Source organism: Lissotriton vulgaris, chromosome 4_1 (assembly GCF_964263255.1).
Source record: "Lissotriton vulgaris chromosome 4_1, aLisVul1.2, whole genome shotgun sequence".
Taxonomy (NCBI): domain Eukaryota; kingdom Metazoa; phylum Chordata; class Amphibia; order Caudata; family Salamandridae; genus Lissotriton; species Lissotriton vulgaris.
This window is the reverse complement of record NC_141691.1, coordinates 127,897,986-127,911,594: the sequence shown is the minus strand read 5'-3', so window position 1 is coordinate 127,911,594 and position 13,609 is coordinate 127,897,986. Positions and strand designations below refer to the sequence as shown.

General features: G+C 43.3%; 1 protein-coding gene across 1 annotated transcript in view; it reads right to left on the bottom strand.

The window, feature by feature from the left end:
- The window catches only part of ARHGEF9 (Cdc42 guanine nucleotide exchange factor 9), a 1,106,557-nt gene that overhangs the window by 764,944 nt on the left and 328,004 nt on the right, over positions 1-13,609 (bottom strand). Inside the window, exons 3-4 of the mRNA XM_086918380.1 lie at positions 11,533-11,841; positions 6,985-7,305 (exon numbers count right to left, since the gene is read on the bottom strand). Of these exons, the coding sequence (XP_086774506.1) occupies positions 6,985-7,305; positions 11,533-11,841 (630 nt within the window). The remainder of the gene's footprint in view (positions 1-6,984; positions 7,306-11,532; positions 11,842-13,609) is intronic.

Below are 13,609 nucleotides of genomic sequence, written 5' to 3'. Positions count from 1 at the left end.
GGGGACCACAACTCCCGGCAGGCCTCGCGGCGGCGCGTTCTGAGCGACGAGGAAGGCGCCAGTGAGCGCCAAAGGACAGGATAAAGCCGGCTGCAGCCCCCGCGTCGCGGGACGCCCGGGGCGAAGCCCGGGCAAAGGGCGGGCCCTCTACGGCCCTCATCGGCAGGAGGAGGCAGGGGCAGGGCCAGAAACTCTGCTCGAGGTACCCGAGGCATCCTACTGACCAAGTAAGACTGTTTTGTTGGCAATAGCCCTCTGTGTGTTTTTAGGAGTACAGGCACTTGGTTATATTCACTACCATGTCTAAAAAGGGATCTGCACCACCAGCTAATACTATAAAGAACTATTTGGTGCAAACAGTGGAAAAAATTAACCTACAGAGGAGAGAATCTTTGGGACTGAGTCAGTCACCTGACTTACACTGCTTGTCCCCTTCTCTAACCCCTTCACCTGAGGATTCAGTGTCCTTGCAGACTTTCCCTGATGCTTGTTTTAACTGTCCCACAACGCAGGAATCCGGCTCCATAAATGGCAATGTACTATCTGGATCTGGTCCTGAGGTTCTTATAGTGGACCTTGGAAACAAATCTGACAGTGATGAGGATCAGGAAATTCATGCAACCCCTACAGATGAAGATACTTCAATCACTGAACAACCCTCTCGCTCGGATTCTGGGAAAACTAAAAACCCGCCTAGGCGGGGGGGACTAAGATCTGGGACCAGGAGGAAGAGGGTAAACACCCCAAAAGCTCCCCATAAGGAAGCCGGAGGGGGAAGTGCCAAGTCTATTGTCAGCCTTGATGAGGACCTGTTTGACAGAATTGCTGAGTTAATAGACATGAAAATTAAATCCATTGTTAAACCATTGCTCTCTAAAATTGACAAATTACAATCTGAAGTTAAAAAACTGGGAGGGCAGATGAACAAACTAACTGAGGGTGTTGACTGTGTCATGACGTTAGTGTCCAACTTGGGTAATGACAGTAGGGAAGTTGACGATCAAGAGGGGGAGAATATAGTTGATGCCCCAAATAATCCACCACCCCAGCTTCCTGACCAAATAACTAGTGGTTCTAATATTAATAGAGGGGACGGTCCTTTAACGGTTGAGATACCCCCTGCACATGCTCAGCCAACCGACCCTCTTCAATTTATAGTTGAAGCTTCTCCTGTTGTTTTAGTACTGGCTAATGTACCACCTTTAGAAGCCGGTACTGAAGAATCCCCTTCCTCCCTGTCTAACAAAGCCTTACAGTGGCTTACAACTAATATGAAATTAGCTCCAGGGGGGGGTCAACAGCTAGCTCAAGAGATTAAAACCGCTAAAAGGGTTTCATGGCTGGGTAATCGCCCCAAAACATTTAAGGGGGATTGTGTGGCAGTAAGCTTTTCACACACAGGTGTGCTACCCAATATCCTCATTAACTTACTTCCACCACAACGCAGGCAGGGTTCTGTTGTACCATTAACTTTGAAATTTTTTTATGGTGAGCAACAGAATGTTACATACCCTAAAACACCAGCCTTTGGATGGGATACTAATTCTGACTTAAACCACAGATGGGGTCGTGAACATACTCGCAACATTACAAACCAATTAGTACCCCAAGGTTTCCAGAATCCTTTTGCTCAACCCCTCTTACTGTCTAATCGTTTTGCACCCTTATCCTTTTTGGATCATAATGATTGACTTCAGCCAGAGAATTCTGGACAGACTGGGAATAATAATGTGCCTGTTCTTAGCATACTTACTTGGAACATTGCAGGTATTAAGACTAAAGCAGATAATGCAACATGGTTAAATTTTATATCTAAGTATGACATTATCGCTTTACAGGAAACCTGGGAAACAACCAATAGTTTTTCTCTTGATGGCTACAGTTACTTCTGTATCCCTGCTGTGGCTAGCACAACAGGAAGAGCGAAGGGAGGCTTGATAAGCCTCTTTAAACTTGACATCAAAGGTAGCCTCAAGAAATGTGACTCAGGATCTGAGCATTGTCTTATTGTTGAATTGTCTCGCGTGGAATCTCCCAACATTTTGATTATTAATTTTTATAATTCCAATGCGGCTGACTGTACGTCATATAGTCTAGGTAGATTGGATGATTTTCTGTCTGTCTATAGTGAAGATGTTAATGCATTTGAAATCATCTTCCTAGGGGATTTTAATATACACCCTTGCTTACTTTTGTGCGCTTGCGATGACACAGAATCCCCTCCTAATTGTGCAATGGTCCATCTTGAGCATAACAAACAGGGGGATTGTCTTGAAAACTTCCTCGCAAGATGGAACCTATACGAATCTAGTTGTGGGGAGGGGGGGGGTCCGGGCCCCCACTTTTAAGGGCTCAGACAATGGCTCTATCATTGATTATATTTTTATTTCTGCATGTTTTTTATCCAAAGTTTTAATGTATAGAACTGTGGTATCCGCTTTTAGTGACCATAATCCAGTTTCTTTGGATCTAGTAGAGAGTGAAACTTTAGGGCGAAACCATGGTCCTTGTTATAAAGATAGTTCACTTAAAGTTAAGGACCAAAGACGTAGACTGAAATGGGACAGTATAATCCCAGAACCCTTTGTTCAAGAAATTCTATTAGAGGCAGAGGAAGAGGTCGGAGTGTGTCTATCAAGTGAAGCTAATGATGAGGAAGTGATCCTTGCATTTGGCAGCATATGTAACAAGATAAACGGCAGGCTCTCTGTGATCAGTAAACCCAAGATGAAACCTCTTAAAAGATGGTTTGATCACAGATGCTCCAAAGCACATTCTGCACTGCTCAATGCTCTTAAAACCGACCCAAAAGATCGTGACCTCATCAGGACAAGTAGAGCTTTATATAAAAAGGCCATTGCTGAAAGGAAGAAACAGCTTAAAGATGAAGCCTGGGCACAACTCACAGATCCAGCCATAATAAAAAATAGTGGAGAGTTCTGGAGGATTGTTAACCAACCCCTTCTCACAGGGGAGGATAACTCCCCCCTAGAAACTAATATCCCAGATGAGGGTTGGATTAAACACTTCAGAGACATTTACTCAGACCATTACCTTGCAGAGAATAGGGCACAGGAAGAGTTTACTATTCCATCAGGTAATTATTTGCACTTTGAAGTTGAGGAAGTCTTAGCTGCTATTGACTGTACCCTGACTAAAAAGGCACCGGGACCAGATGGTGTTCCTGCTGATGCCTTTAAATGCTTCCCTAACTTCTGGTCAAGACTGCTTTGCAGGGTCTTTAATGCTTTAAACCGTGACAATATTCCTAAGTCATGGAAAACATCAATAATTATTCCTGTTTTTAAAAAAGGAAATAGGCAGGACCCTGCATGCTATAGGCCAATTTCACTGATAGCCTCCTCAGTTAAGATCCTAGGGAGAAGTGAAATTGAATGAATGGGCCACAGAGAACAACATCTTGAGTAATGTGCAATATGGGTTTAGACCCAAGAGAAGTACCCTGGATCAGTGTCTCAACCTCCACCTGCTGATTGAGAAATATACCAGGGCTAAGGATGGGTCAATGTACCTTGGGTTCATGGACCTTTCCTCCGCATTTGATATGGTCAATAGAACTAAGCTCTGGGGAAAATTACTTGACATGGGCCTGGACAGATCCATAGTCAATTTATTGGCTGACCCCCACTCCGGCCTTACTGCCAAAATAAGAGTATCCACTAATGGAAGGTGCACAGACGTTTTTGCCTCTGAAAGGGGAGTCAGACAGGGTTGCATACTGGCACCACTGCTGTTCACGCTATATGTGAATGCTCTGGAGCCTGCCCTCAGGGGCGTTACTAGCGACATCCCACGTGCAGGGGAACAGGGCATACCAGTTCTCCTTTACGCGGACGATGCGGTTCTCCTTGCACGAACAGGGGTGGGGCTCCAACGACTCCTGAATGCCTTTGAATCCTTTATGGGTTCTCTTGACCTGAAAATAAATGCGAAAAAATCTCAGGTTATGCTTATGGGCCGGGCCTCAAGGAAATCATTCCACAAAACCTTTTTCTGTGGCCAGGAAAAGCTTGTACGCGTCACCTCTTTTCCCTACCTGGGGATCACCTTTGATGAGAAAGGTAGTTGGGGTCCCCACGTAAAAAGCAGAGCAGCCATGCTGGCCAGAACTTCCGCTGCCCTCCATGGGTTTTCTAAAAAATTGGGGGGTAGGCCAATTGCAGCTGTCAGTAAAATATACAAAGCCAAATGCATTTCAGTTGCATCATATGGTGGCTCATTGTGGGGTCATAGGGGAGTCGATCCCATACAGACAATGGAAAATACATTTTTTAGATCTGTTTTGGGCGTCCCACAGTCAACCCCGTCCTATACCGTCCATATGGAATTAGGGGAAGGCTACATCGCAGATTTGATTAAAATTGCACCCTTAATCGCCTGGCTTAGGATGTGGCTTAATACAGAAATTCCCCTAAATCATACCATAATGAGGGACTGTTTGACCCTAGATAATGTACATAGGATTAGGTGGTTGATGTATATCAAGGATAGTTTTTCCAGGTTGGGGAGGCCTGAACTTTACTCTGTCATTGACTCTATAACATCCAAAGACATTGTTTACACCAAGGTGGCTATGAAGGAGCTCCTATCCCTGGAGAGGGAAGAAACCAAGCTGAAGAAACCCTGTGTCAGGGCCAGTCTTTTGCTGGCTATACCTAATGGTCTTGACAGCTACCTCAATGTGGTGACCCATCCCTACCACAGGTTTATTTTAACTCGATTTCGATTTAATTTGATTAATTTTAACTTGGGTTTTTATCCTGTGTGGAGTACCCCTGAAAAGGCACCGCCCTGTTCTTGCGATCATTTTTCTGAGCAAAGCACAATGCACTTTATAATGTTCTGTAGTTATTACAACGAAGCTCGGAAGTTGTTTCTTGTACCTATACTCAAGGAAGCAGGATTTATTCTAGTCAGACCTGCTCTTATTTACTTGCAAATGTTACAAACTCCCAGGATTATGTTTCATGTGGCTAGTTTCCTGGTGAGAGCTATAAGAAGCAGGAACATCAGACTCAAAAACGTGCCTACCTCCTTATGTAGCCCAGACCTGCACACTAATTAGTCTGGTTGCTGGTGATTATCGGTCAAGAACATTAGAATACATTGTAACAGGGCTAGTAGTCACCCTTCTCTAATACCCAGATGGGGACACACCTAGGAAAATTTTTAAACCTTTTAAACTTTTTCGCACTTTAGCTCCTTGCACTTTAGCACTTTGCACCTTGTACTAATCTTTTGCTTATGAAATGTAACATGGTGTATAATGAGTTTTTACTAAAATGTTTTTTAACTGTTTTTATTCATTGTATTTGTTGTTTGTGATTTTATGCCATTGTCTTTGTATGATATTAAGTTATCGCAATAAAGTATTTTGACTGACACATTATGTACAAAATTGTCAACTTAATATGAAACCAATTAAAATCCGTTATATAAAAATTCACCATCTTGCGTATAGAAAACGATTAAAATCACTTATCCCCAAATTCATCATCTTACACATAAAAGCAATTAAAATCACCTTACCAAATTAGTCATATATTTTCTTACATTTCATAAAAGAAATTTTTTCTTTTTCTTAAAAACCATCTTTTAAGAATCCAATAAAATTACTTTTGACAGCCACCGCAAATTTTCCTAAGGCGTATGTCACATCTAAAAAAGGCATTTTAGTTAGCAATATTACTGCTTGCCCCCATTGATATACCATACTTAGCCCTTTCGATGCTCATGACGGAACGGTTCCGTCATGAGCATCGGTCAATCGGGACCGCACGGATGAGGTTAAGAAAGAGCGGCTTTAGGATTGCCTTCCAAGGTGTCTGCATCTTAAAGAAAAGTACAAGATTATGCAGGCAGTCACACTTTACTTGTAACCAACGCGTGCATTTTCCCTGCTCATACATCATCGCAAGCTTCAATTTACTACGAATGTGGAACAGGTTTATACCAATTTTTAGTCTTAAGATCTCCGCTCTTAGTCTAGGATATGGTGGCGCATCAGTGTACGGAAAGCACTCTTCTTCTGCCAGGACATTAACATGAATTGAACGGAGGGTTTCGCCTCAGGACACAGCATTTTCTGTTCTCTGGCTTTATTCTTTACCAAGGTGTGAAGTGTGCCCTTTGTGATCCCTTCCTGCAGATTCTCTTCAGAGCAATCTAGCCCCGTGATTCTGCATACTTTACCCAAATTTCTTTCGGCACTCTTGGCCCACTTCAACTCACTGTGAAGGATCTAATTTTTGCATCTCGACGAGACCTTTAGCCCATCTTCCATCTCTAGATGTTGCCAGAACCTTACTGTGTCAGCAAATGCTGAGTAACTCCAGGACGTTAATCCAGTTTCCATTCTGATCGCCTGGTCCATTGCTGGCCTCGGTGGCGACAGCAAGATTTTCAGACATATTTCCTCTTAATATTCCCAGTTCATTTTACCACTTATAAATCTAATTCAGTGCTAGAATGGACTTGCAGGTGAGCCATAGCCATGTAATCAGTCAACACAGGTCGTAAAGACATGTTGCCATAGTATTTGTTAAACTTTGTTAGACCGCTTACTGATGCTAAGGTTCTCCTTTTAAGGGACTCAATGTGTTTTTTTCTATTCCAGGCTCTTTTCGACCCAGACCGCTAAATACTTATTCACATGTTCTAATTTGTTAGGCCCAAATACCATGCCACAAAGTATGCAACAAATGCCTTCTATCATTTAGACCTCAAAACATTCAAGTTTTACTTTTTTTTAGCAAATTTAGCATTTATTAAGTATATATTGTAGAATCAATATATTATAGTGAGTATCGAAGTAGAACGCTTCAAATGTACTACTGGTGTATAAGTACATATGAAGCCTGGAAGCGGCTTATGATCATCGGCTCATAACACAACCAACCTGTGAGTATAGAAAACATGAAAAGCAAAATCGACATTGATGGGAAAAGAGTCTGGCATTCTTACTTGTGCAAAGTGCATGTTTTCAAGACAGTTGGTTTCCACTAAGGGTTTCCTCCTCTCCCTGCTACGGCTCCTTTGGCATAGCTCCCTTTGACTCTGGGAGCCAGAGGCATGGTTGGTAGCACATGCTTGCGTCACTTCTCCATTGGCTTCTGGGACAATGCTCACTGTATCAGCAAGTTTGGCCACTCGCTTCAGGATAGGGTGCAGTGTAACAGATGACTTGCTGCCAGTGGGTTCTAAGTGGGAATTTGTCAAGTGTGGTCTTTGGGTGACTGTTGAGGGAATCTCGGTAGGATCTTGGCACAGCACAGCCATTGGAACCTATATTTTAGAAAGCAGAAAGAGTTTCAGACAGACAATAACTGAGATTAATTCAATAAATTATGCACAAACTACTATGATTCCATAGGGTTAATATACAAAACTAGGAGTCAGAATAAATGGATTTAAAAAAGAAAATCTCTTTTAATACAAAAGTCTCACTAATAATGGAACTTTCAACACTTGCTAATGATGTAATATCTGACAATACAAGCTGAAATGATACAATACTGCAAAAGGTGACATTTCTGTATAATTTCATTGGGGATACTAGCTTGTGTTTTAGTATGCATGAGCCTGGACATAGTCACAGCGGCAGAGGTAATAGGACCAGAACATCCAACAATAACTGCAGTTACATCAAGTCATTGCCTTTTATGGAAGCACTTCTATGTTATTGAAAAAAAAACATGATTAAGATTGACTAGTCCATCGCATGGGAAGGCATAATTCTACAAAAGTGGTTCCTAAACTTTTTCGACCTTCTGCTCCCTTGACCTGTTGGCCACGGCTCCCCACTATGTTCCTTTTTTTGGAGGGTTGGGGGATGTAAGTCCGGCCTCAGGAGTGCTTCCAATTTCCTCACTTAAAATAATTGGGATACACAGGGTGTTTCATATTATTAAGGCAGCACTTCTAATAAAATATTCCTAGTTACACTTCTTTGCACATGCCTTTTTTAGAGAACCCTCTCAAACTTTTTTTATCCCACTTACAGTACTAGATAGCAACCCATGCATGTAGGCCCCATTGTCAAAGTGTTTCTGCACTTGAAGAATATTTGCATGCACTTCCAGTTCTACCCATGTCATTCGTGCCAACACACCTGTCTCAGCAGGGTGACTCACAATTTTTTTTAACTAAATACAGCTTTATTTTAACTGTCCCTTCCTTAAAATAGCTTCCAATTCAATACAAGTCAAATAAATTCCTCTGATTTCTTTTTTTTAACACCCTTCATTCTTGCTTCCAAATGTTGCCATTATGCGGCATATGGGGTTTGCTGGAGTCCAATTACAGAATGAGATAACAGCGTAGGGCCAGTTGTACCATTCTCAAAAGTGGTCGTAAATTGCGTTTCCACTTTTTGCAAATTAAATCTGATTTTGCAAACTGACGTGTGCACTATTAGCTGAGGTTGTAAAATCACCATTCACGGAGGTCACTCAACAGCCTGCCTAATTTTAATAGTCATGAAAATTTGCAATATCCTAAAACTGGCTGCAAAACAGGGATGGTAGCCTGCAAGGGACAGCAAACCACCATCCCTGTGTTTGCATTCCTGAACACAGATTTTTCTTTTTTTAAAGCAGCACTAGCACCTAAATAGAACCGATTCTGCTTTAAAAAACATAAGTGTTCTTGCAAGGGGGCAATTACTACCGCGCCCTCTATTCTAGATCCTTTGATCGGAGCCTCACGGGTCCGACCAAGGCGGCGGTCCACACGTGGCGAACGGTTAATAAGATACAGGGTTGGCAGGGCAGACTGACGAAATTCACCCCTCTATTCGATTCCGACATTTTAGGCAAGCTCTGGCATACCAAGGGCTTCGACAAGTGGGACCTCATAGGGATTTCGAGGGTTGAAGACATGCTGGCCAGGGGGGTAGTTAAGACTTTCCCGCAGCTACAGGCGGAATACCAATTGAGTGGAACAGAGTTCTTCCGCTATGCCCAACTTCAGCACGCAATAGCCGCCGCCAGACCGGAGGAGGGTGACATCCCCGAGAGCTCTCCCTTGGAGGACAGAGTGCTGGACGGGCATATGCCGGATAGTGCCATCTCTCTGTCCTACAAAAAGCTGATTAACGTTCAGGTTGACCTCCTCCAGCGCTTGCGGGGGCAGTGGGTGGCCGATGGGCTGGAACTGGACGACGAGGACTGGCAGAGTGCTGTGTCCTCCCCTAAGGAGGTCGCCATCTCCTCGCGTCTGAGGCTGGTCCAGTTCAAAATCCTTCACCGGGTGTACGTCACCGGCCCCCGGCTTGTGCGTATGGGCTTCTCGCCAGACGGCCTTTGTCGTCGTGGCTGCGGAGCCCTTGCTACTTATCTGCATATATTGTGGGAGTGTCCCGTTATTGCCCCTTACTGGGAGAGGGTGCATAGAGTGATGAGGGAGGTGACTGGAGTGGAGTTGGCTGCGGAGGCGCGTAGGTGCCTCCTTAATGTCTGGGAGCCAAATGACTATAACGCGGCGCAGACCCGGTGGGCTACACTGGGCAATATGGTTGCTAAACGGGACATAGCGCAGAAATGGGGATCCAACGTGGCCCCCCTGGTGGTACAATGGAAGGCCAACATGGATTGGTGCATGTTGCGTGAAAAGATTGTGTATACTGCCAGGGGGCGGCCTCAGACATGGAATAAGGTGTGGGGGGCTTGGAACGCTTACAGAGGTGATTTGTGTCTGCCACCTGAACCGATGCCCCACGACGAACGCCTGTCGCCGTAGACGTTGACAACAGCTATGCTACTCTTGTTCTGATTCTCCTGTTCTTCCTTTCCCCCCCCCCCTTTTTTCTACATCCTACTTAAGTTCTTTTCTAAAACTTCTCTAGCCTCTGGCGCCTCCTACTGACTCATAGCCATTTTTCCTTCCATTGCCTTTTCTGCGCCCTCGGGCGCTTCTGTTCACGTTTCTGTTTGTAAATAAAATAAAAAACAACCTGCATTGTTCTGATATGAATCGCTTAGCACTATGAACGTTCTGAGACTTTGCTGCCTTGCCTCCGGGATGTTAGGCTGAATAGCTGTGTGCTTTACTACAATAAAGGTTTTAAAAATTTAAAAAAAAAAAAAAAAAACATAAGTGTTTGGGAAAACTTCAAAAGGAGCAGGGTAGCAACCCAATTGCTAGAGGAGAAGAGGTCCCAATACCACATCATTTGAGGTGTAGATAACTGGTCAATGGTCTATAGGTTACCAAATCATAGTTAGGAAGGAATGCTCCTTTCATGGTCCTTACAAATTGCAATTTGGTATGGGCCACAAAGCCATTTTACAACTCAAGAAAATTGGTTTTGTACACATACAATTGGGATTTTGTTGTTACAAATGCAATGATTTAGCAAATCTCAGAGGTCACAATCACAAAATCGTTTAGTACATCTGGCCCTTAGTTCTCTTTTGCCCAGTTGGCTATAATAAATGTTATATCTTGCATGATACAGACTGTTAATATTTGTAATGCTATATTATTATATTCCTATCATTCATGGTGTTCTATGTGGTTCCATCTTCACAATTCCTACGGGCTAAGAGGCCCATAGGAATGAATGGGGATACATTCTCAAATTGCGATTTTCTATGAGTAAATCGCAATTTGAGAATCGAAATTCCAAGGGTGCCAGGGTGTCTAAAGTTCACCTGTTGCACCCCTGGAATGTGCGTGTAAGTACATGTGGCGCACAGACATGCCCTAAGGGCATGTCTGTGCGCCACATGGCACTTTTAATTTTTTTTAAAAATGCTTTTTTGAAGGAATTTGCAAAATACCATCTACTTGAAGTAGGTGGTATTTTGCGATTCCTTATGCAAAAATCACAATTTTTAAAGCACCCATACATAGCATTTAAGGAATCGCAATTTTTGCGATTCCTTATTTTGCTAAGTGGCACCTACATATCAAAACGCCGTTTGCAATTCACAAACGCCGAAATTTTCCGAATTTCGGCATTTGAGAGTCGCAAACGGCTACCTACATATGCCCCTATGTCTTATTAGTTAAGGATCTTCTACTATTAAGGCAGCATTCTTCCAGTTACTCTGCCTTACACAGGCATCCCTAACCTAGACCACCTATCGGTGGCAGGTGCTGAATCCTGTTGTAAACTAGTCAGCAGTATTCGTCTATATGCAGGGCTACTCAACTTTACAATAGAGCACAAAAAACAGGTTCAAAGTGAGAAGAACACTGCAGTGTGCCCATCGTCCACTCCTCTAGATTCCTCACACACGAATAAACTCCATGGAAAGGAACACCCTTATTTAGCTGCTGAAAAAAAGTCCATCATTTGAGAAAGTTTACTTTTATTGAACCAATTTACTTCAGACTGCTATCCATTTCTTTGTAATAAAATTAGAATTCTCAACCCATTGACAATCCGGCCAACAATATGTAGGTTCAGAATGTTTATACTTGTAAAGGTGTTAAATAGAACTAGAACTAGGTTAAGAATGAAAAAATGTAATAAGACACTAATTAAAAAAGAGCCTTTTTACTTACTTGCGGAAACTGCCCCTCTTCAACATGGTTTCCTTCTAGGTAAGGCCTCCTCTTGGCGCTATTAAGGCTCTTCTGGTGTAGCTCCCACTCACTGTGGCAAAGAGGTCCATGGGATCCAGTCTGTATTCCATTGGCTTCTTCCAAAGCGTTCACTGCATCGGTGAGCGACACCTCTCGCTTGAGTATGGGAAGCAGCACATCCGATGATTGGCTGTGGGTGAGTGCTAAATGCATACTTCTGCAGTGTGGTCCAGACCTGACCTTTGGTTGGTTCTCTGGATCCTCCGGCCATGGCGCCTGTAGCTCAGCCTACGACACATACATCAGTATTAATCTTTCAGAGCTGATTAACTTCACTATATTGAAAATCTATGGGGCCGATTCACAGAACTAATCTGAGATAAAATCCTAAACTTACTACTTTTGGTATTCACAGAAGGCATTTAGTAGTAGTAAAGTTAGGAGTTTGTCTTAAGTCTGACTTAAGACAAACTTAAGACAGACTTAAGACAGACTTAAGACAGACTTAAGATAAAATCCTAACTTTACTACTCCTAAATGCCATTTGTGAATATCCAAAGTAGTAAAGTTAAGATTTTGACTCAAATTATTTCTGTGAATCGCGCCCCTTTATTGGCTTTACTCATACTCGTAACGACTAGCCACGTATTTTTGTAAACAAAACATACAACGTTAAAAAAAATGAACTTCAATACTAGCCTTTCAACCTGCTGATGGTGCCATGAAGATAGTCTCGCCCCAAAATAATTGTAAATAAATTGTAGGTGTGTTCTACTAGGAGTTTAACGTCTTCCTTGCATAGAAAAGTTTCAATAGTAAGATGTCGGCAGCATCCAGGCATTTGCAACGTAAATGCCACCTGCCTATCAAGACTACCAATGGAAGTAAGAGTTGCTGATGAGGAAGACGACTGGATGGTAGGATAAATCGACCAGACATGTGAAGGGGAAATTTATGAAGAGGGTTGGAGAACTGGGATAAAAAATGGCTGAGAAACAGTGATGGAGCATTTAGCTTGTGGATGGCCTAGGGTGTTGAACAGTGATGTGAATCTGGGCAATTCTAAGCGTATGTGGCTTGAAATGTCAGTGGTAAACGTAGTGGTGCGTAGAATGGATACGGCGGAAGAGCCGCGAGCATTGTGAATCATGTTTATGAAGATGGTGGCCGATGTGTATAGTGGCATGGATCACACCGATTTTTGATGGCCAGGTAAGATAGGGAGATAGAGAGGTTTGTCAGAGGGTGCACAGTGTGTGCTAGGAGTGATAAGATTCCTTATTTTATAGAGACAGTTATAGTACCTTAGAATTTGCCAGACAGACTTGGCAAAAAATGAGAAAAGACATCTGCGGTCCAGCCTGTTTTCAAGTGTTAGAGGGAAAGTATGCCATTGTCATGGTGGATTATTTTTTCAAGTAACCTGAGAATGAGCTTTAGAATGAAATAATGCCAGTGAGCTTAATTACTTTTTCAGAGCGAGAGAAGTCCATAAGATGTGGTTTCTGACACTAATAACCGATTTGTATCAAATTAATTTAAGGCATTTTTTAAATGAAAAAGTATTGCTAATCACAAAACAACACTTTATCACCCTCAGGCGAATGGGGTGGTTGAAGCATTAAACAGTGTTGAGTGAGTGTTTGCAGTTAGCATTGCAGTGCTTTGGATTGGAGGCAGAAGCAAAAACAGCATTTGTTGTGAAGGTATAGAACCACTCCTCAGTGGCGTCACTAGGGGGGTGCGGGGGGTGCGGACCGCACCGGGTGACACCATTGCATGGGGTGACACCATTACGCTGTTTTCAAGTTTTTGTATGTATCTCCTGTGTTGTTTTTCACTCCATATCGGGCCCTGAATTTTCCCCGCGATCCCTTTTTTGACCGCTTGAAGATCCCGCCCCACCGACGTAGCTAGGGGGGGGGGGGGGGGGGGGAGGGGGGGGGGGTGGGGGCGGTCCGCCCCAGGCGGCACTAATTTGGAGGCGGCCGGCGGCAGTTGCGTGCACTGTGGTGGCAGCCCGGGATTTATTTGGGTATACACAGTCAGTCGAGCA